At 42.4% G+C, this 21,894-nt stretch overlaps 2 protein-coding genes across 2 annotated transcripts in view; one reads left to right on the top strand and one right to left on the bottom strand.

Moving 5' to 3' along the window:
* The window catches only part of shank3 (SH3 and multiple ankyrin repeat domains 3), a 91,062-nt gene extending 73,121 nt beyond the window's left edge, over window positions 1-17,941 (top strand). Inside the window, exons 15-21 of the mRNA XM_022754187.1 lie at window positions 2,719-2,799; window positions 2,978-3,001; window positions 3,418-3,545; window positions 3,758-3,863; window positions 4,584-5,110; window positions 5,198-7,308; window positions 12,792-17,941. Coding sequence (XP_022609908.1) covers window positions 2,719-2,799; window positions 2,978-3,001; window positions 3,418-3,545; window positions 3,758-3,863; window positions 4,584-5,110; window positions 5,198-7,308; window positions 12,792-13,362 — 3,548 coding nt within the window. The 3' untranslated portion in view covers window positions 13,363-17,941. The remainder of the gene's footprint in view (window positions 1-2,718; window positions 2,800-2,977; window positions 3,002-3,417; window positions 3,546-3,757; window positions 3,864-4,583; window positions 5,111-5,197; window positions 7,309-12,791) is intronic.
* Window positions 17,942-17,943: 2 nt separating this feature from the next.
* LOC111228365 (rab-like protein 2A) lies at window positions 17,944-21,894 on the bottom strand. The gene is made up of 8 exons (XM_022754188.1): window positions 21,262-21,894; window positions 21,093-21,122; window positions 20,826-20,905; window positions 20,598-20,677; window positions 20,039-20,150; window positions 19,740-19,837; window positions 19,423-19,506; window positions 17,944-19,035 (listed from the first exon to the last, which is right to left on the bottom strand). The coding sequence occupies exons 1-8, from the start codon at window positions 21,366-21,368 to the stop codon at window positions 18,955-18,957; spliced, it is 672 nt and encodes a 223-aa protein (XP_022609909.1). The 5' UTR covers window positions 21,369-21,894; the 3' UTR covers window positions 17,944-18,954.

Below are 21,894 nucleotides of genomic sequence, written 5' to 3'. Positions count from 1 at the left end.
AATCTGAGGCTGCAGTCAGCACTGACTCACCAAAACTGGACAATCGAAGAGTGGAAAAACGTAGCTTGGTCTGGTGAATCTGGATTCCTGCTGTTGCATGCAGAAGGTAGGGTCAGAATTTGCCATCAACAGCATGAATCCGTAGAACGAACCTGCCTTGTGTCACAACAACAACAACAACAACAACAACAGTCTAGGCTGGTGGTGTTGGTGGTGGTGGTGTGATGGTGTGGGAAATGTCTTGGCACACTTGGGTCTCTAAATGCCATTCAATCTTGATTTGACTGCCACAGACTGTCTGAGTATTGTTGCTAACTGTGTGCCACTGTTTATGGCCACAATTTACCATCTTCTAATGGCTACTTTCAGCATGATGCATGTAAGCCCATGTCACAAAGCAAAAGTCTCAAACTGGTGCCATGAACATGACAATGAGTTCAATGAATTTCATAGGCCTCCTCAGTCACCAAATCAGAATTTAAAACACCTTTGGGATGTGGTATAATGGGAGATTGGCAGCAGGAATGTGCAGCTGACAAATCTACAGAATCTGCAGAAATTATGCAATACAATCAGGTCAACGTGGATCAGAATCTCAAAGAAATGTTTCTAACATCCTGTGGAATCCATGCCACAAAGAACTGAGAGTGTTTTGAGAGCAAGGCGAGGACCTATCCAGTATTGGTATAGTGTTGCTAAGAAAGTGCTCGGTGAGTGTAGACCCAAAATGTTGATGTATTCCTTTAACCTAATTTTTTATGTGCTTTCCGCATATGAAGGCATTTGTGCATTGTAACACCATCATGGTATATGTTTTGGAACTATATGAAAATATGTACGATAATTGCATTTATTTAGAGTGCCTGTACCTTTAATTGGTGGTTCGTGTCCATTCTATTCCGAAATAATTGCCATGTTGCCTCCATTAAAGCTTGCCTATTTCTGTCTTAGTCTTAGCAGTCTTAGCTGCTGAGATCACAGATTTGGTAGGAGGTGAAGGAGTGAGGTGGATTGAAAAGACAATAGTTGATAAGACTCCTGTCTTGTGAATCAAAGAAAAGATGAGCAGACAGATTCAAGTGCTGATACACAAACAATGCAAGCAGTTGTGCACAAGATGGAGTGTTTCTAGTGTTGCTGAGTTGAGGGAGAACGGGATCCATCACTCTGTTTCAAACTTCTCTTAAATGTCTTCTTTTTTTCAACATCCTAAGCTGTGTTGAACACCCTCTCCCCCGGCTCTGCTCCTCCACTGGGACATACTCTGCATATTGTGCCGCACCTTTGCACAAATGCACAGACGCATGCTCACATATAAACACTCACACACTCACACACTTGCAAGCAAACACACATTCTCTGCACCATGCGAGGCCTCACTACTGCCACCGTTGCCATGGTGACTACACTGCATGTTTGAATTAAGCATTACATTACAGCAAAAGCATCTCTCTCTCCCTCTGACTCTGTCTCTGTTCCTCTCTCTTTCTCCATCCTCCACCATCTCCTCTGCGCCCTGCTACTGTACCAGAATGTGCAGACTGGTGAGGAAATGAAGATGTTTGATATGGACTGTACCGAGGACGGCGTATGTACACTAGATCTGCAGCTGCTGACAACAGCAGGATAGTTGGGCTTTAGTAAGGCACCAGGGCATCCGTGGGATTTAGAGATCTATCGCGCTACATTGGTGCATTGAGTGTTAGCTGGTCGATGTAAGATAGAGTGAGCTGATCCAGTTGTACTGTGGGGTATTGTTAGGAAACTTGGGTTTGTTAAAGCATGTAGAGACTGCTACTGTATGTGATTTTATGATTACTGTATGACTGCATGGCATTACGCTGTTACTGCCGACTAATACATGACTGATTTGGTTAATTACAGTGTCTGTTGTGACCTAATTTAAACCTGTAACTCTGTAGTTTGCATTTGGACCTGACATTTGGTAATTGTGTTTTATGGCTTTGAAAGAGACGATAACAGCCCAGCCTTGTGTGTATACTAGGATTGGGAGGCTCCCATGAGCTTTGTTGTATAAAGTCTGCAGCGCATCATTTTCCTTAGCTGTTGAATTTACTGTCATCTCTTCATCTGTCAGCCCACATGTCATTATGCCCTCCCTCAGGGAGCTTTCTCTGGGTATCCGCATGTGGTCCAGCATGTGGGAGGATATGCATGTGTGTGTAAGCCGGTGTGTCGATGTGTTTCTGTCTGATGCACACCTGCTAAATTCCAGACAGGCAGCATATTAAAAGTAAGATGGACGACTTTTTCCCTCTCCTTGCCTCACACATTTTATTCATTCTGCCTACTGTGGCGGACAAATTCTGTTGTTCTGTGTGCTATGGGAGGATTCAGAAAGCTAGGAATGTTACCGAAAGGACTGAGCTGTACATTTACTGCCACTGGGCTCCTCGACAGAGAGGAATTCTTGCAGCACAAAGACTGAGAAACTGAAAGTCTTGGAGACAGACTGACAAATTTAAAGGCGTTGGACCAACAGAGAACAAAACATGAAGAAGTTGAGCTCCAACCGTAGCCTGAACAAGGTCCTGGCTAAGTGCGAAGCGTCCAGTTCATCTGAATTTGACCAGATCAAAGCAGTGAAGACAGGATGGGCTGGTCGTCTGGGGGATGCCAGGAGGGCACTGAGCCGCAAAACCAAAGGATTTTCATCTCCCTCAACTTCATCCTCAACACCATGCCTTTTCTCCACAGCTCCCCCACCACCCAAGAGAGCTCCAAGCACCACGCTGACACTGCGCTCAAAGTCCATGACCGCTGAGCTTGAAGAACTGGGTGAGTGCCAGAGAGCTGGCATGCAAACTCCAAACTCTCCTCTTCCTATTCTGTCATATTTCTGCTTTCCCTTTGTCATTAAAACTTGGTGTGTCTCCTAACTTTTAGAATAGTCACTTCTGTTGGCTTGTTCTTGTCATTTTCCCTCCTCTGCTGACGCTATCTTTTTCCCACCAAGCTTCTGCTCGGAGGAGAAGAGGAGGTGAGTCTGAGGCAAGAAACTGACACTTCTCTGAACGTCATAAAGATGATTTGTCACTGCTTTGTCAGTTTAAGCAGTGTTGATTAGAACAGAAGAGCAGAACACTTGAAACACGTGGATTCTCTTTCTTCACTTTTTGTCTTTTTTTTCTCTCTCTCTGTCTCTTCCAACTCTTAACACTCACTCCCTAGTGTTCAGCAAGGAAACACAGTGAACTTGTATTGAGATAGCGCAGTGATTTTGTACAATGATGACAGAGCATGACTTTATATCGCAGTGTATAGCTACATTTTGGAGATGCCCTTTTAATCACAGTCCGTAGTCGTTTCTGTGTTATCGGCATCAGAAATGATGGCACAACATTTCCCCGGATTTCTGTCTCGATATTTAGTTCTTGTTCATTTCCTTTTCTACAGAGAGGCTAGATGAGATGTTGGCATCCCAGGAGTCTATGTTGCGTTCTCAGCCCTCGGAGGCAGATTACAGGGCAGCCACTGTCAAACAACGGCCTACCAGCAGGAGAATAACACCAGCAGAGATCAGTGTGAGTGCACCTCCACGCAGAACACTGGCAGACAGCACATACCACTATACTGGCATATATACAAACTCACTCTGACACATAATGTACTTAAAAAACCCCTGGAAACATGTATGCATGCATTATTTTGTGTTACTTTGTTATTTTACTGAAGCTTTAAAGACAATAAAAATGTCTCTCATAACATGTTAATATGTCGGTTTGTTGCGCTGCAGTCACTGTTTGAGAGACAAGGGATGACTCTACATGGAGGTCTTCACCCAGGCATTGAGAGAGGTCACATACCACTACCAAAGGGGATGTCCAGGACCAAGTCTTTTGGTAAAACAATCACCCATCCTGTAAATATTCAAATAAGGTGAATGATAGTGTATCTTATGTACAGTATCATTATAGGTAATACATTAACATGCAGAGGATATAAGGTCTTTTTTTGTAAATTGCATCACCACACCCACAAAGAATAACATGTAGGCAGCAATACAACAAGTAGAAAATACAGAGGATGAAGCTACAACTTAATGAATCTAATTTAAAGTGCATATTGATAAAGAATCATTTCCTGTCAAACCTTGAAAGATGAACAAATGTTGACAGTTGACATAGTTACAAATACATACTTACATTGCATTACATGTTCAGAATGTGCAAATGTGCTTCCTGAATATTCACAGAAATAGATTTGCAGAGCAGATGTTCAAGCACAGAGCCTGTTTCTGAAGTAGATATACACATTCATTATTAATACTCTCTGTATTATTAAACATTTTCCCTGTTTTCAAGTACACTCATTAAATGAATGTTGAATTAATTGTAAAATAAGTCAAAAATAGTTAGATGTTACATGTTTTATTAAAGTATTGTATAGCTGGGGTTGAGACACCTGATTCATAATCAACTGTGTGAATTAACAGATTTACGGATGGATGCATTCCTGTGTGTGAAGCTGTGGATCTGCTGGGCTCGTATAACATGTTCCTTTTTCATGAGTTTATACCTCATCACCAGATGATCTGTGCTTTCCCCCCCCACCCTCATCAGGTGCCACTGAGGAGGATCGGCTGTCTGCCCTCGCAGGCGAGCACCGATTTCCCCGTAGTTCCTCTATGACAGACAGCCTCAGAGACCACTCACAGACCCATCCTATCCCCCCACCTCCACAAACCGCACCTCCTCCCCCTCCTTACTATCTAGACACTGGTCCTCCCCCAGCCTTTTGCCCTCCTCCGCCCCCATCCAGGACCCAGAGTCAGGGCCATGAGCCTGGAGGACGCTCCAGCTTCAAGCCCTCCTCCCTGGACCTGCCTTACGAGGCTGCTCAGCGGCAGGCCACGCACATCGAGAGACAGAAGAAAGCCCGCTCCATGATCATCCTCCAGGACTCTTCCCATCTACCTGTAGAACCTACAGAAATTCCCCGACCTTCTGCTGCTACTCCACCTGAGCGAATCAAAAGGAAGGGTCGAGTTATTGACAACCCTTATGCTAATGTGGGTCAATTTAGCATTGGACTGTACACACCCACCAAGCCCCAGAGGAAGAAAAGTCCCCTGGTGAAACAACTACAGGTAGGTTACATGTTAGGGATGATATCTGATTTGACCTTTTGTGCCAAAGACCCTATGACCTTTGGTTGGTTTTTTTTTTCACTGCAGGTGGAAGATGCACAAGAAAAAGCTAGTTTGGCCTTAGCTGCTGCCCACTCCCGAGAAAGCTCACCCTCAGGACGACACCCACATACCCATGGGCACACACACACCAGCCGTGCAGACTACTACCAGCAGCAGCTGATGGCTGAGCGAGAGCGTATGCGTGCCCAGGGAGAGATGATGCTTCAGGGTAAGGGACCCTTTGCTGCTGCAATCGCTGGAGCAGTGAAAGACCGTGAGCGACGGCTAGAAGAACGGAGGAAATCCACAGTCTTCCTTTCTGTTGGGACCATGGAGGGGGCGTCTACCACCAGCTCTGACGCCCCCTCTCTGACTCAGTCTCACTCCATCGATGAACGGATGCTCACCCGAGAGCTGGGACAGCTGCCTCCCCCTGCCTTGGCCCTGAGCCCCTCGCCTAGCGGGACCACTTTCATCCATCCGCTCACAGGAAAGCCTCTGGATCCCAACTCACCACTGGCTCTTGCGCTGGCCGCAAGGGAGAGGGCACTGACCTCCCAGAGCCAGTCCCCAACTAGCAGCCCAGAGCCTAGGACTAAACAGGAACGGGCAGGCCAGGGCATAATATTCATTGACACTCAGACCAAAGAGTCTCCACATGAAGGGGCACCCACATCTCCCCCTTTTTCACCTAAAAGCGCCAAGGCACCAGGGTATGGAGTTGGATCGTCCCCGGCATCAATTTTAGTTCCCCAGCCCACCAAACCACAGTGGGCCACATCACCATCACCTGTATCATTTCGACAGGAGATGGAGGCCAGAGTAGAGGAGAGGAAGGAGGAGAAGAGACTAGAGGATAAAAAAAGTATGTTGATCAGTATTATGGATACATCACAGCAGAAGACAGCAGGGCTAATGATGGTCCATGCTACCAGTAATGGCCAGGCTGTTGGGGTAGGTTCAGAATTAGAACAGACCCCTGCCCCAGCGTCCATGGAGCCCAGCAAATCTCCAAGTCCACGAGCTAAATCCCCCAGTCCCACCGTTTCCCAGCCCCAGCCCCAGCTCCAGGCCCAGCCTCAAACTCAGCGTCCTGCCAGTCCAGCCCAAGAGAAGAGTCTGGCTCAGGGAAGCTCCGAGGAGGATGTGGATCCATACACAGTGACCCTGCCCCCTGTAATGTTGTCCTCCAGTGACGAGGAAACAAGAGAGGAGCTACGAAAGATTGGAGTCGTTCCACCACCAGATGAGTTTGCGAATGGGCTGCTGGCACAGGCACAGGAGACGCCAGTGTCCCCAACTAAACCTGCCACCTCTTCCACAGCCCCTACAACAACAACACCACAAACTCCCTCAACCCCAACAACCCCTATTGTGACCCCCACCCAGCCTCAGCCTCCCCAGCCCCCACCTCCAGCCAGTGCAGCAGCTGTCTCAGGGAAGCCCTCTGACCCTCTGGAGCCCCCACCGGTGGGCGAGTCTGGCTCTGCAGCTGACTCAGGCGTGGAGGAGGCTGACACGCGCAGCTCCAGCGAAAGAGAGCGAGACCACCATCTCGAGACCACCAGCACCGTCTCCACGGTTTCCAGCATGTCCACATTGTCCTCAGAAAGCGGCGAGCCTGCCGACACACACACCACGCACACCTCCTATGCCGACGGGCAGACTTTTGTGCTCGACAAGCCGCCAGTGCCTCCTAAGCCCCGACTCAAGTCCCAGATAGGAGGCAGTAAAGGCCCTGTCACCTTCAGGGACCCTCTGCTGAAGCAGAGCTCTGACAGCGAGCTGCTATCACAGCAACAGGCTGCTGCCCTGGCTGCTGCTGCAGCTGGAGGAGCTGGGCTCCCCTCAGGTGGTTCAGCCTCAGTGACTGGACTAGCTCCCACCAAGCCGCGCTACCTCTTCCAGCGTAGGTCCAAGCTGTGGGGGGACCCAGTGGAGCCCCGTGGGCCAGGAGTGGGGCTAGGTATTGGGAGTTTGGGCAATCTTGGTGGGCTGGGACTGGGGCTGGGTGCAGATGAGGGAGCAAAACCATCTGTTATGGGGGAGCTCAGTTCACGACTACAGCAGCTAAATAAAGACACTAGGTCACTGGGAGAGGAACCACTGGGGGCATCACTTGACCCAGGGAGGAAATCACCTGTGGCAGGTGCCAGGTAAGAGATAAATCTAGTAAAAAAAAACTGTTCTGCAAAACTGTATGTAATACTGGGTGACAGAACAAGTGGTCACATTAAAAGTGATTATTTCAAATTTTATTCATACCTCTCACTCACATGGTGGCAGAGACATGAGACATAGCAAACAATTTCAGGGCTCAGCCTCAGAGAAAATGGTCTTAAATTGATGCATACTTGTCAAACACTGAGATTAATTCTTTACCCTTATTTAACAAGCCCATTGGATGAAAGAATGCAAACACAGAGGCTTTCATTTATTATTTAAAAGCAAACATATTTTATTACACCGATTTAGTCTATTTTAGCCTGAAATCCTATAGCATTTCTCAGTAAAGGGACATCTCGAGGCCGAGTCAAAGCCAGCGGCTTTAAGATTTATTTCTGTAGATGCTGTGATTTTATTCACATTATTAAAATATGCAAATTAAATTTTAAGCCAGTCTACTGTGATGGTTAGTGATAAAGACGTCACAGGTCACCAACACTGCTGGCATTAGCTTCCCTGACAATATTAGTGTAGAAACATAGTTAATATGTGATGTACATTTCTGTGAGCCATACAGTCTGTTGCAACATCAGCAAGAAGAAAGCACATATGTGGCATATAAAAGAGGCAAACACAAACTTGCTTACACAGTGACATCAGGGTTATCTGAGGCTTCTGAAGCACAGTAGTGTTTTATGTCTGTTTTCTGTGGGTGTTTTTGTTCACACCATACCTGAAAGTACAATGAAGTCGTTTATATTTCTGCAGATGTGAGGACACCGAAGAGAGTAAACCTTAAGGTTATAGCCCCTAGGGTAAACCAAAGCTTTTTTAAATATATTTTTTCCTAACAAGCCTATCAACTAATCCCATTGACAGAGAACAACCCTTTTATACTTTTTGTTTCATGTATTTTCTTTTAAAAATAATTTGTTACCTTGTTTGCATCACCTGATTTCTTCACTGCTTTTTCAGAATCTTTCAGAAGAAAATTTCTTAACAAAATACGATAAAGTATTTGGCTATAGTGCCAGAATTACTGGTTTTAGAGATATACGATAGTACAAATGATTGCTCTGGTCTCGGATCTAAACTGCTCCTTGTTTCCATAGTTACAGATGTACTGCTTGGCCTCCTGTTAAGTGATGTGTGTTGTAAAGTACATACAGTAGACAATAGTAGTCAATAAGTTAGTGTTACTGTGTGTGTGTGTGTGTGTGTGTGTGTGTGTGTGTGTGTGTGTGTGTGTGTGTGTGTGTGTGTGTGTGTGGGGTGTGTGTGTGTGCGTGCGTGCATGCGTGTGTGTGTGTGTGTGTAGTAGATTATCTGTTGGTGCAAACAAGGTAACAGGGCTTGGAGGCATGCACTTCCTAAAAGCCTATCCTCATCTCACACACACTCTCACTATTGGGTTCTAACCTATGACCCTGCTAGTAGTTACCCTTCCAGCTTTTCCTTGACCTTTTACCAGAGTCCGTGTTCAAATAACACATAATACATCCTTATATCCACAGCTCTTTGTAGCCATCACTGATATAAATTTCATAAGACTTGAAACTGTAGTTTCCTTCTTATCACCGCCCCCCTTCCCACAGTAATATCAGTGATAACCTCAAAGATTTAAGGATGTATTTCAAGTATTTGAACATGACCGAACTATAATGGTGTGTCATGTTAAAACCATCCACACATGTTCTTGGCATTAGCAGTCATGTTAATGACGAGACAACCAGACAAAGTCCTGACCTCGTCAGAAGTCCTGAGGTGCCATGTGGAGTAACTGTCAAATAAATGGTGGAGTCTTCAGTTTGATCTACTCATAATTTGGCTTAGGAGTTTTCTCAGGTGTACAATAACCTGCCTCAGCCTGGTTGTCTTTTATGGCTTGGCAGGTTGGAGTTAAATTCTGATGTTTGAAGAATGAAAGTTGTCTTCTTGGGTTGTCGACTATAGTTTTATTCAGCCATGAAATTGACACTAACTGATGTTGATTTTAATGTGCTGTTTAGGAAAGGAGTTCAGATACAGTGATTTATCTATCCCAGTCTTAGAATGTAGCCATCAAAGAGCTCAGGAGTTTGTAGGCACTGTTCAGATGCAGTTCAGTTTGATTTTTATTGCTTTGTCCTCGTCTTTGTGAATAATTAGGGTGGAAAATTGCGCTGTACTTCACTGCTGATTAAGAGGAAGCTGAAAGATATGAAGAGATCATCTAAGATTGAAAAGATTTTAGAATAGACGCTTTCGCAGTCGTCTCATCATATTGACATCTGCAGGTGGAGCTGCCCAACTTCACACAGCTGAAATCAAATTGCTTCACATTTTTTGTTACCATCCAGCTCTCAACAAAATCAGTTACATAGCTGTCTCAGTAAAAGAATGAAAAGTCTTTCTAGAATTGATCATCACAAGGCTTCTAGTTATGGCCTTTTAATGGCCTTACACTGGCACTTGTTAGTATTTTGTGACCATAACTGTCCTCAACATGGGTGTAGCAGAAGTCTGCTGCTACTTCTTGTTTTTGCCTCTGGACATCTTGGAGGCAAGATTTACCTCCAGTACCTCCATGGATATAGCATTGACATGTATTTAGAGTAACCAGTTGTTAGTTAATGCCTTAGAAGCATGTTTTGCAGCCACATCCTTTTATAAGGATTGCACTATTATTACTAATAGTCGTTTACTATCACAATAGTTTGCATAGAAACACTTAAGACAATGCATTGCTTGGGTGACCACAAGTTAAATATGTACCGTAGTCACTATGTGACTTTGAGCCAAATTCAGCCATTACTCATTGACAGAACACAACATCATGATCCCTGGATGGAAAAGGTGACCATGATATCAAATACAACATATCATATAACACACTGTTGTGATTGGGCTCGCCCTTTCCAGACATTATGCAATCAAATTCATCCCCACCATCCCCATTCTGACAGTGGATTGCCCTTGGCTGTGGCAGAGATGATCATGCACACCATTATTTCTTTCTCTCTCTCTCTCTCTCTCTCTCTCTCTCTCTCTCCATCTCTCTCTCTCTCTCTCTCTTTCTCTCTCTCTCTCTTCCTCTGCATTTTTGTCTCTTCAGCTACTGGAACATTTCACATATAACAGAGGCATCCCAGCACCCTTAACTGTAATGTTCTTCCATCACTTACTCCATGCACTGTGTGCCCCATTTAAACCCCTTCAAAAACCGCATATGCTGCTATATTTTGTCTCTCTTGTATCCACCTCATTCACATGCTGTGTATCATAGCTTTGGGTGGTTTAGAAACCTATGGTCCTCGTTTCATTTCAGTTATGCTTTTTGGTTTTCTGTTCTTCTCCGTTTATGTAATTTGCATAACTTTGTTTTGTTTTTCAGTGATTGTGTTGAGGATGGCCATGGTCCCTGACTGTCTTGCTTATTGGATACTGTAGGTGTCTTAAAACACGCTAAAACAGATCAGAATATGCTGCAATTTGTACGTCTTTATAAGGCAATACACATACACACATCTCACTACAAAAAAATGAAAAATAAATTTAAAAAAATGTATATAGATATGTATAAAATAACTTGTATTTTGCCAGCAAGTATAGAAGTTCTTGAGGTCCGCATAATTTCAGAATAAGTGCAAAAGCAACCACTAAAGTCCAGGGACATGTGCCCTCCTTTTATTGTTGTGTTTATTTGTTTGTTTGTTTTTCTTTGTTTGTGCAGTGTTTGATATGTGAATAGTGTGCTCATTTCTCTCTCATGTAGCCCACTGGTCAGACCTTCCCGTGCTGGAGCCTACTCTGATGTCTTTGTCACGCTGCCACATCAGCAACACCAGCAAACAAATGCACACACAGACACACACATGCACGCCTGTACAGTCACATACTCACACGTGTACAAACATAAGGCACGTCAAAGACAGCAGAGTTGGCTGAAGCAGATTATAAGTCTGGTTGGCAGGCTGCGTCTCATGGAGTGATGCTAACATTCTCTCCCATTGCTCTCTCTCTGCTCACCTTGCATGCTCCGCCCTGCTGCTCTGATCTGATTGGTCTAGAACTGACTGTGCGCCCAGGAGGGCAGGACGACTGTGTAAGTGCGCATGGAGCTCATCTCATATCCGTCGGCTCCCTGTAGTCTGATCATTTTTCCAACCTGTGCGCTGCCTGGCTACCTTTGCTCCATTACACTCTTTAGTCCAAATCTCACCCATGTCAAAAGTTCCAAACACAGTAGAGGGAAAACATGTGCTACACCTGTACATGAGACACCTGCTAACATGCATGAATAAAACAGACACCATCGCACCAACTCTTTAGGCCTCTCCCTTTTGCTTCTCCCTGCTTGCACCAAGCTAGACAAAACTGTCATGTTAGCCTAAATCTCCAGTCCATCTTCTCCTTTCTGACCATCCTTTCCTCCATTAGCTCAATAGTATACTAATGGCTTATCAGCCACTCTTAGACTGTTTGACAAATTTATACTTCTGTTGTATTTCAAAAGAGGATGACCTGTGAAACAATAGATTAACCAGTATTTGCTGTACCTGTGAAAGAAAGTGGAGTGCCTGTTGCTGCAGTATCAGATTCCCACTGCTAAAGAATTATTGCTGAATTGTATTAGTACAGTTCTTCCTCTACATTATGCGGGTGGTAAGATTGGGTTGGTTTCCTAAATGGTAGATTTAATGTTCTGAATAAAGTGTTAGCTGCACCTCCATGGTAAATAAGAATTTGTTTGATGAAATGAAGCTAAGCTTTGTCCTTTAGCAGCAGTTCCAAGATATGATAAATTTTAGAGCTGTTGTTTTCATACACTCGTCATTATTCATCATACAAAGGCACATTTACTATATGTAATTTTTCTTCTAATGTGCTGAAAGCCAAATATGAAATTCTACTCTTAGTTCTGCCTACTGTGTCTAAGTGAATGTGTGTGTGTGTGTGCATGTCTGTCCTGTATTTGTTATATATTAAAATGTGAATTCAGAGTAATTCACAGGAATCACTTGAGGGAAGCAACAGTGCCTTAACAGGCAATAGCTTTTCATTAAATTCACGAGAGGGACAACACTCAGTAACGGTCAGAAGGACTGAGGGTGGAATATGTGTCAGTCAAAACAGAACTTCATTCTCAAATGCTGCCATATATTTCCTCGTATAGTTAATGTACAACTTAAAATTATGATGTAAATCCAAAGTGATGTTTCATGACTGAGCAGTAACAGGATTTTTATCCAAGGCTGTAAATAATCTCAGAAACTCATGTTTCCACCAGTGAATGTAGCTTGCTGCTGTGATGTTGCTGTGATGTGAGAATAGCTTGGTCTTTCTAACAGTCTTTAACCTCTAGCTTACACTAACTTGAACTTTAAAAGAACTGACAACAGTTTATACATACTGCATAACCCAAAGCTCTCACTCCTTTCCTTCTTTATTTTTACTTGTTCACCTTCATCTCACTCTCTGTCTCTGTCTCCAGACTTTTCAGCAGCCTAGGCGAGCTCCACACCATTTCTCAGAGAAGCTATGGCACCACATACACCATCCGCCCTGGCAGCCGTTACCCCGTCACCCGACGCACCCCCAGCCCAGGTTCAGGCTCACCTGATCGGGGCGACCCTCTTGGACGATTCTCAGGCTTCGGCCTACCGCCCTCACCGACTACACCGCCACAAACCATCCTAAAATCCTCTAGCCTCAGCCTACCCCAGGAGCCTAAAGAGGTCCGCTTTGTAATGAGGAGCTCCAGCGCCCGTTCCCGCTCTCGCTCCCCTTCCCCATCACCCTCCCATTCCCCTGGCCTGGGGTCACCACTTTTAGCCCTGCGGCCCTTCCACCAAAAACCCCTCCACCTCTGGAACAAGTACGACGTTGGAGACTGGCTGGAGAGCATCAATCTGGGGGAGCACAGAGCAGGGTTTCAGGAACATGAGATTGAAGGCTCTCACCTCCCAGCTCTAACCAAGGATGACTTTGCAGAACTGGGAGTGACACGAGTTGGACATCGCATGAACATTGAACGAGCACTAAAACAGCTGCTAGAGAGCTGACCCCTGCCCTGAGACACAGCAACAGTTAGAGAGAAAGATGAGGATAGAACGGGGAAGATGCAAAGTTGATGAAAATGAAGAGAAAACATAGGAGCCACTCCTCTTTTACTCTGGCTGCTTTTATGTTCTGCATCACAAATGTTTACTTGTCGTCCTCAGCGACACTTTACGTTACCATTCTGCATCAATACCCTGCACTTGGCACTGCACTGAAGAGGAGGACACAATACATTTGTCCCCCTCTACTAGGCCCTTAGTGTCTGCCCACCTTCTTGCCTGCAGCCAATTAGATCAGACTTCAAAATGGGCTCTGGTCTTTGCCGAGGAGAATCGCATGAGCTCCAATTAAAACATCTGATTTGGGAAAACAGTTGTTCCCTTAGTAACACCCACACTTTCTCTCTCACTTTTCCCCTCCTTTCCTCTCTACCTCTATCCCTTCATCTATTAGGCCTCTGAAAGCCTTTTGCAGTTTGAGTAAAGGAGGAGGAGGAAGAATTTTTGTTCCAAACAGAAAGCTCAGTTGCCTTTCAAAATATTTATACAGAGATCAACAATGACAAACACAGGACTATGGACATAGTGCTGACACAGCTCTGATAAGGTGCGTCTTCTCTATACCTGCTGTTGTTTTTAAACCGAAGACTTTAGAGCCCAGAGGTGGAGCTCCACAAAGTAAACCACGGGAGAAAACCCCTCCGCCTTGGTACCCAGACTGTGCTATCTATTATATTTGGAGAATGTTTAACCAACACTCGTGGCTTTTTTCATAATCAATTTTTTGGTTTTCCAAAGGGAATATTATATATAGGTATTATATAATATGATATATATGTATCTAAATATAGCTTTCAGAAGAAAAGACAATGTTGCAAAGAGGAAATGTAATAATTTGCGCCTGTTTTTGGTTTTTAGTATAGAAGGCAGAGAGAAATCTTTATTCCACCAATAGTTTACTCATTTCTACCAATTATATACATAAATATACATATATATATATATATATTTGAAAGAAAAAAGTATATAGATATGGAAATGAAATTTTTGTCATAGGTATACAACTTTCCTTATGGTCACCCTTTCTTGAACCGTAGCATGACGAGTTGCATCATGGTCTTGAACAGAGAGTTTGTTGTTTGTTTTTATTTTCTTACGGTCTTCCTTCATACTAAAGGGCATCCCGTAATGTGAGGCTGAGACCCCAGTTGACACCCATCCCTACTGCTTCAGCTACAGATCTTACCAACGTTGCTCTGTCTCTGATTTATCCACCTTATGAGACAGCTAGTCGGTAAAAGGGGCTCTTCATCTTATGCCTGTTACTCAGGGATGGAAGTTTGGGGCACTAGCATGGAGAGGTTGTTGGCTGTTGTTTTAATACTATCCATTTAAATTCTTACCTGTAAGGACACTTTAATACCACCACAGTCTGAAAAATGTTAGAGGGCTAGTAAAAATTTCCATCCCTGCAACCCCTGAGGATGCTTCTCAGACTGGGCCGCACAAGGTCGAAAGAAGGTCAGGAAAAGGAAACATTGGGGTGCTTCTCATCACCAGTAGAGAGGAAATGACCATGGAAGATTTAATTTTTCCTACAGGAGGAAACCACTGTTAAGTTCCAAGTCTGTTAACCTGGCCAAATTTACCTGGAATATAACCAACAAAAACTTGTCAAACAAGGGCTTAAATGAGCTAGACATACAGTATGTGCCCTTCTGAAGTGGCACTGCAGGGAACGTGTCTGTAGTTTATCAGGCTGTGGGGATGGGAAAGCCTCTGTAAGGTCTTAAAGAAAATTCAGTATTTTACAACCTGGCAGCGTCTTGCAACATCAACTGCTTCCCTGTATCTCTACAATTTACTTAGTGAGTAAAATAATATCATAAACGGTGGCAGCCAGAACTCTGAAAATAAGACCCAGGTTGTAAAAAATAAATGAATAAATAAAAATAACTGAATTTTTCTTTAACAATATAAAAATCTATAATTGTACTCATGAGTAGCTTCTGCTGGCAGTGAGAAACAGTGAGTTTTATTCACGCAACAACAAAAAAAAAAGCATTTTATCCATAGCTTTTCTCTGACAGTTGAGGTAATCTCTATTACCACAAAAAAAGACACCTCCATACATCAGCAGCATCCAGTCAGTATGCCAAGTCAGTTTCACTTGGCGAGAAGTTGTGTACATCTTTTTTTCTTTTCTTCTTTGCTAGCAGTTTGTAAAAGCGGGTGGCAAATATAACGTTGTATCTGGGTTGTAGGAATAGCACTCACTGCCTCACTGTGACCTCACTGATTATTTTACTTCTGACTCTGTCCTCAAACTCATTTGGACTTTTTGTGTTAATGGTTATTTTTTTAATTCTTTTATTTTTTCCTCTTTTGTTGTTGATTTGTTACCCTCGGACACTGTGGGTAGATTTTGTAGCGTGTGAAACATGATACTTAAATCTTTCACTCATTTGAATTTTAGAGTGACAGAAAAAAAAACTAATATCCTGTCCATTCTAAACGTACTTACACTTGTAAAAACGAACAAACTACAAATATTTGCTTTTTTTAAAAATCACAAGCAATGTATATATGATAGATTTCATATAAATTTTTGAAAAACACAAAGTATATAGATCTATATATGAATGTTTGGCATATATGCATAGTTAACCACCTGTGGAAAAGGTGAGCAGATTTTATTCTTTCTATGAACTCTTGAACTTTTGAACTCTGAACTATGAACTAGGGGATGATTTGCACAAAACAAGGTGACAAGGTGCTAACATAAAAGCCACCCATTGTTCAAGCGCATGCGTGCATCTGGATTCCCTGAATCTCTCTGTGTGGTCGTTCCTCTTCAGCGTGTGTTTACAGCTGTGTGTGTATGTGTGCAAGTGCTTGTTTGTTTCCATTTTGTGTGTGTTTGTGAGAGAGAGACGATGAGAATGCACACATGACCGTGAGAGAGTGTATGGTTGATCGATAGGGTTTACATCATTGGAGCTAGTCCACTATAGCCTTACTGTATTACCATCAGAGATTCCCGGCAGTGGCTGTGTCACAAACACACACACAATACATTCACACACAAACAGAAAAATGCACACATACATTTTCATTTCCAGAATGAACTTGTTTTGCATTCTCGTCTCGTACTGACGTCTTCGAAAAGTGGACTGCCCAAGAGGGAGGGAGAGACAGAGAGAAAGAGAGATAACCATGGGATACTGAATGAAACCATTGTAACATTTTATACTGCAAGACAACTATAACTCACCTTGTAACTGTGTAGGCACAGCTTACACAGTGTCACTGTTTTGTACACCCATTCCCAGATGACATTTGCGCTCTTTACCCTCCACTCTGTCTGGCAGCACTCCTTTTTCCTTTTTCAGACCTTCAGTTTCTGAGTTTTGGATATGCTATATGAGGTGATCCAGTGAGGAACAAACAACACAAAGGAAAAATGTGCCAAAAAATAACTTAACTTTTAACTGTATATTTGTCTTTGCTTTAGGACTATCTTAGTTACAGCATTCTTGAGCTGTTAGACTCAATAATATGGTGCCATCTCCTGGAAATCTTGAGAACTACGGACATTTGTTAGATCCTACAGTATTTCCTGCAGGTGGAAATACAGTCATTGTTATTATTTTGTAAAGAACCAGGCTATAAATATGTATATATGTATATGTATATATACATATATATATAGCCTGTGTATATCTACCTGTGAGCTTTGCATCAACATTTCTATTTAAATTTTGAGACAAAGTATCACAATTGCTTGATTTTACTGTGATGAAGGTTATTATCCAGCTTGGCTTACTGTTCCCCTATAAATACAAATAACGAATGAAACACAAACAACGTGTACAGTCTGGACTCACACAGGCTGGCCTGGTTAGAAGAAACAATGCTGTAGTGAATACCTGGTTGGATTGTTGTGTAAGTTTACCACAAATACAGATGCAAAATGAACAACGTGTAACAGACTTACACATCATTAGGTCAAATAAGTTCAGTGAAGGGTTATCTTTGTCTTATTTTCTAATCAACAAAGCACAATCTACATAGTGTAGGGGGAGCAGTGTAACCTTTTTAAAAATCCACTGGGTTCCGGTCACCCACTGGAACCAGTGATCTTATCATGAAAGGGGTTTTTCTTTCATTGTTGGTTTTCTCCTTGTTTGCACTGTGAAGTTTAGAATGGTGGATGTATCACTGCAACGCCTCAGCCTTGTCTCACAGGTGAACTTCCCCTTCTCAGCATCTGATGACCAGGAAAATCATCTGCAACTTCTCCCACCGACCTCTGGACGCTTATAGCAGTACAACCCCTCCTTCATTTTAATAAATGAAAGCCCACGTTGAAACACAAGTAAACCAGAAGCTACCTAGTATTCCTCATGCAGCAGAGTAAGGGTGATAGTGAAGGTTGAGGCAAGATCTGAGATGTTGCCCAGGATATCTCCACCACAGAGATATATGTTTGTTATATTATGTAATAAATTTATAATTAAAACATGAACTGCGTCAAATTCTTGTTCCTGCTAATTTAGATTGTCTCAGAATTAAAACTATGTTCCAGTGTGATTTATTGTGAGTAAATGCCACATAAAACAGTCAAATATAAATAGAAAATATACATACATGGTTTCTGTGTACATCATAATCATAGAAATAACTGAATTATGTGTTATCACCTTGTCTTACAGTGAGGCTTCACACAGGTTCTTCATAGCAACGTTCCTACAAATCACAAAGGACACAGCCGAACATTTCACAAGGCTGAGACCTTCACAAGAGCACAGCACAGTTGATGTCCGCTCATACATGACCAGCAGCTGCATGTTCTAAAATGCTGAAGTAGACTACTTAGTGCTCTTGTGCCAGCTGCTGAATCACACAGCAAGTCGGAAAGAGACATGATAATTTGGTTACATGGTACATTAAGTTTTCATTTGAGAGGCGCTGAAAACAGACTTTACATCATAAAATGAATGCAAAAAAAGCAGCCAACAGAAACAGCTCCCTGCTGGCCTTGTTCACAACACTACAAACAAACATTGAGAACAGCAGCAAATACAGTTCATAATCACACGTTCTCTTTGCTCTGTGTGGGTTCATCTTCAATGCCTCATATTCTTATTACGTGACACAAAGTAATTGGTTTTCACGCAAACATTCAGCCTCACTGTGGTATATTTCACAATTATAATGGTAGATATTGTTAGACAAAGTATGAGTGACAATGCTAAAATAGCAGCTAAATGAACCTGGTAAACAACACAATTCCTAATTATTACTCCAGATTTATTTCCCTGCCAATGTCACTGTACAGATGGAGGGCAGCGACTTAAAACCTGATGAAAAGACTGTCAGCCATCCTCCAGTAGCAGACTTACAATCCAATAGTATAAAAACAGACCACCACAATTACATAAGGACAACATGCTTGTTGATTGTGTCCATCACAGAAAATCAGAGATATCTGGCATTTTGACTAAAAGAATGATCTACTGGCAGCATCAGCTCCAAAGGAGGATAAATAATCCATGAGATGACAAAAGGGTTTACAGGATCTGTAAAAATCTGTCAGGCCAACTCAGGACTCTCTGCTTTCAATCCATCCTCATCTGTCTCTGAATTAATTTCTTTCTTCTCCAGGTCAAAGTTCTATAAGAGGAGTGAGACAAAATTACATCAGTACAAATATGTTGTCAGTCAAAAATGCTTATACAACTCATTTCAGCAACATAGAAAAGAGATTACTATGTGCACTTTCCACATGAACAAAAGATTTGAAAAGTAAATTGTGTTGGGGTTCATGAATCATAGTTCAAATAATGTAGGTTTTGAGTAATCATGTAAAAAATCTATTAAAAAAACAACAATGGCAGATTATAAACCAATTATGGAGTTTTTAGAGCAACAATTGCATAATACAACATTTTTCAGTCTTTGCAGTAAACATTATTTAGTTAGGGTTGCATAAAGCTACACCAGCTTAAAAGATGAGCACATCAGTGATCAGACTATGTTTTAGTATTCAGAGAGAAGTACCTCTAATTCTTGCATTACTTCATCCATGAAGTCGCTGGGGTTTTGCTTGTAGTCCACTGCTCTCTTGATCATCTCTCTGAACATCTGTTGTGACAGTTACAGTCAAACTATCAACATACACGCGCAGTTAAAGTGGTCTACAAAATGTATGATCTTACACTGAATTATAAACTGAATTAATCCGACTGTTTGTTTTAAAAAATGAGCACTGTCAATCCTTGTACAATTACATAGCATGATCTGTAAAACTACTAATGAGCTTGAAATACATGGACTTATGGATCACTAATATTTAATACTTAGAACAAAGTTCAAACCTTGACTACATTAGTCCCATCGGCCGCTGATACAAAGTAAAATGGGAGTCCTTGCTTCTTCCCAAAGTTAAAGCTTCTCTGCGTCACCTTCAAATCAGCTGTAGACAAGAAAAATCTGATACGTCCACATCAGTAAATCTAGTCACCTTTGTTGGTCAAAAGGTGAATCAAATGACCAATGTTTGCAAAATGAAAACAAACAAACATGATTACTCATCCTGCTGTAGCATTTTAAGTGCATAAAATCACTGTAAGAACTGAGTATTCATTGTTATGTGCAGTGTGAAAACCAAACTCACCATCGATTTTGTTGGCAACCACACAACAGGGTATCTCAGGTCTGTAATCTCTCAGCTCCTTATACCAGTTGGCCAGATTCTTATATGTGATCTTCCTTTGAACATCAAAAACCTTAAACAGAAAGCAGAGTATAAAAGAGTGCTCCCTGCTTTGCTGATTTCCACTGGTGCAATTCAACAATTATCTGACAGAGAGATAGAATCACCATCCTCATCTTAAATTCCATTACATGACTGCAGTGAGCAATGAGATAAACCCTTCAACACCAAGCAAACAATCTTAACTCTTAAACTCATCCTCACCAGAATGCACTGTGAAATCATGCATGAAAAATGCATGAAGCATGACCAAGTGATATAAGGATCAATACACAATGTTTAGACCATTTTATGATTTTTTGTGAAAGTAACCCATCTGAAATATTCTATTCCTTTCATCTCTGAGCACTAGAATTTCAGTCTCAGTTTACCTCGTGGCAAGTTCCTGGTAGGAAGCAAGAAAGGGCAAACTAAGTGATTATTGAAAGGCACCTATCTTAAAACCAAGAGTGTGGCTTACCATGATGCATGCATGTGCTTTGTGATAGTATGACGGATGCATGCTCTGAAACCTCTCCTGACCAGCTGTGTCCCAGAAATCTGTGGATCAAAAAAAAAAGCCATCGCTGCAGAAGCAACAAGAAGTCTGATCCTGGCTAATGCTGCTGATTTAAAAATGGTTTTAAGATGGGTGAAATTATTTCCAGTGGTCACTCAGAGCACAACAAAGCAGATGCACAATACATACCGACGGCTATCGTCTTGTTTCCTACAGCTGCGGTGTGTTTGTAGAGAGTCAGAGCATAGGTTGACAACTGCTGAGGACGGCTGTAATAAGAGTTAAGGATCTTAACCTCTCAGGAAGGTCTGCTTTGGTGGACGCATGCCCACTTGAGTTTAAACAGCATGATCATGTGCAGACAGTGACTGTAATGGCTATGACAGGACGATATAATGTTAACTGTAAAATACAGTCACTGCTTCATTTTAAATTTCTAGAGCTGCTAAAGGATACTATTCATCCATTAGAAACCTCTCCATCAGCCTAGAAAGAAATAGAAACAGTCTGTGTCAACGCAACAATACTGTTATGTTATACAGGACAACAGATACTGAGGAAAGATAAAAATATAATGAAACACATCACAAAAAGGTAGTGTGAGATTATGACCACAAATACTTACTTAGATTTACCAACTGCGCTGTCGCCCAGACAGATGATCTTCACTTGTTCGTCTGCATCGTATTTCTTCTGGTCCAGTTCAGGAATGCTGCCAACGTCACCAGCCATTCTCTTCTTTTATTGCTTTGACTGGGATGATTGTATCAGCAGATGCTTGTCTAGTTGGGTTTATAACTTAAATACCTGAAAAAAACTGAGTTCCAAAAGGAGCTAGCATCCACCGGCTTGTGACAATAAAAAGTGTTAGCTAGTTTGCCACCGGTTAGCTGAGGTTACCATTGCGTAGTTCGACTGGATGGCAAAACCGATTCTAGCTGAAAGTGACAATGGCACATAAATAGTCATTGATTACATTTTAAAGTCTCTTGTAAACACCGTGCCATTACCTTCTCAGTGCGCTCCGAGACACTCAAGGATGCAACTGGTGCTAACAGCTAACAGTGTGCTAGCGCCGCTAAATGAATTAGCGTTGATAGCGTTTGTTAGCCAAGGGTACTTATTCAAATGTCGACGACTGTCTTGTGTATACTATTCTTCTGTAACACGAGGACAATCTATACTATTTTCTTCACTAGCGAATCAGGGATCCGGATAAAAGTTTGTAGATGTTGCATGAAGTCCCCGACGGTTTTCG

This window comes from Seriola dumerili, unplaced genomic scaffold, assembly GCF_002260705.1.
Source record: "Seriola dumerili isolate Sdu_G_001 unplaced genomic scaffold, Sdu_1.0 BDQW01000219.1, whole genome shotgun sequence".
NCBI lineage: Eukaryota > Metazoa > Chordata > Actinopteri > Carangiformes > Carangidae > Seriola > Seriola dumerili.
The sequence above is the reverse complement of the archived record's forward strand: the minus strand, read 5'-3'. Positions and strand labels throughout refer to the sequence as shown.

What these genes read in the sequence shown, in the direction of transcription:
- LOC111228365 (XM_022754188.1), bottom strand. Translation starts at nt 21,368, where the DNA reads ATGGCTGGTGACGTTGGCAGCATTCCTGAACTGGACCAGAAGAAATAC. An exon ending in GGTTGCCAACAAAATCGATG is followed by an intron (nt 19,838 to 20,038) that starts GTGAGTTTGGTT and finishes TCTTGTCTACAG; the next exon opens with CTGATTTGAAGGTGACGCAG. An exon ending in AAGTAATGCAAGAATTAGAG is followed by an intron (nt 19,036 to 19,422) that starts GTACTTCTCTCT and finishes CTCCTCTTATAG; the next exon opens with AACTTTGACCTGGAGAAGAA.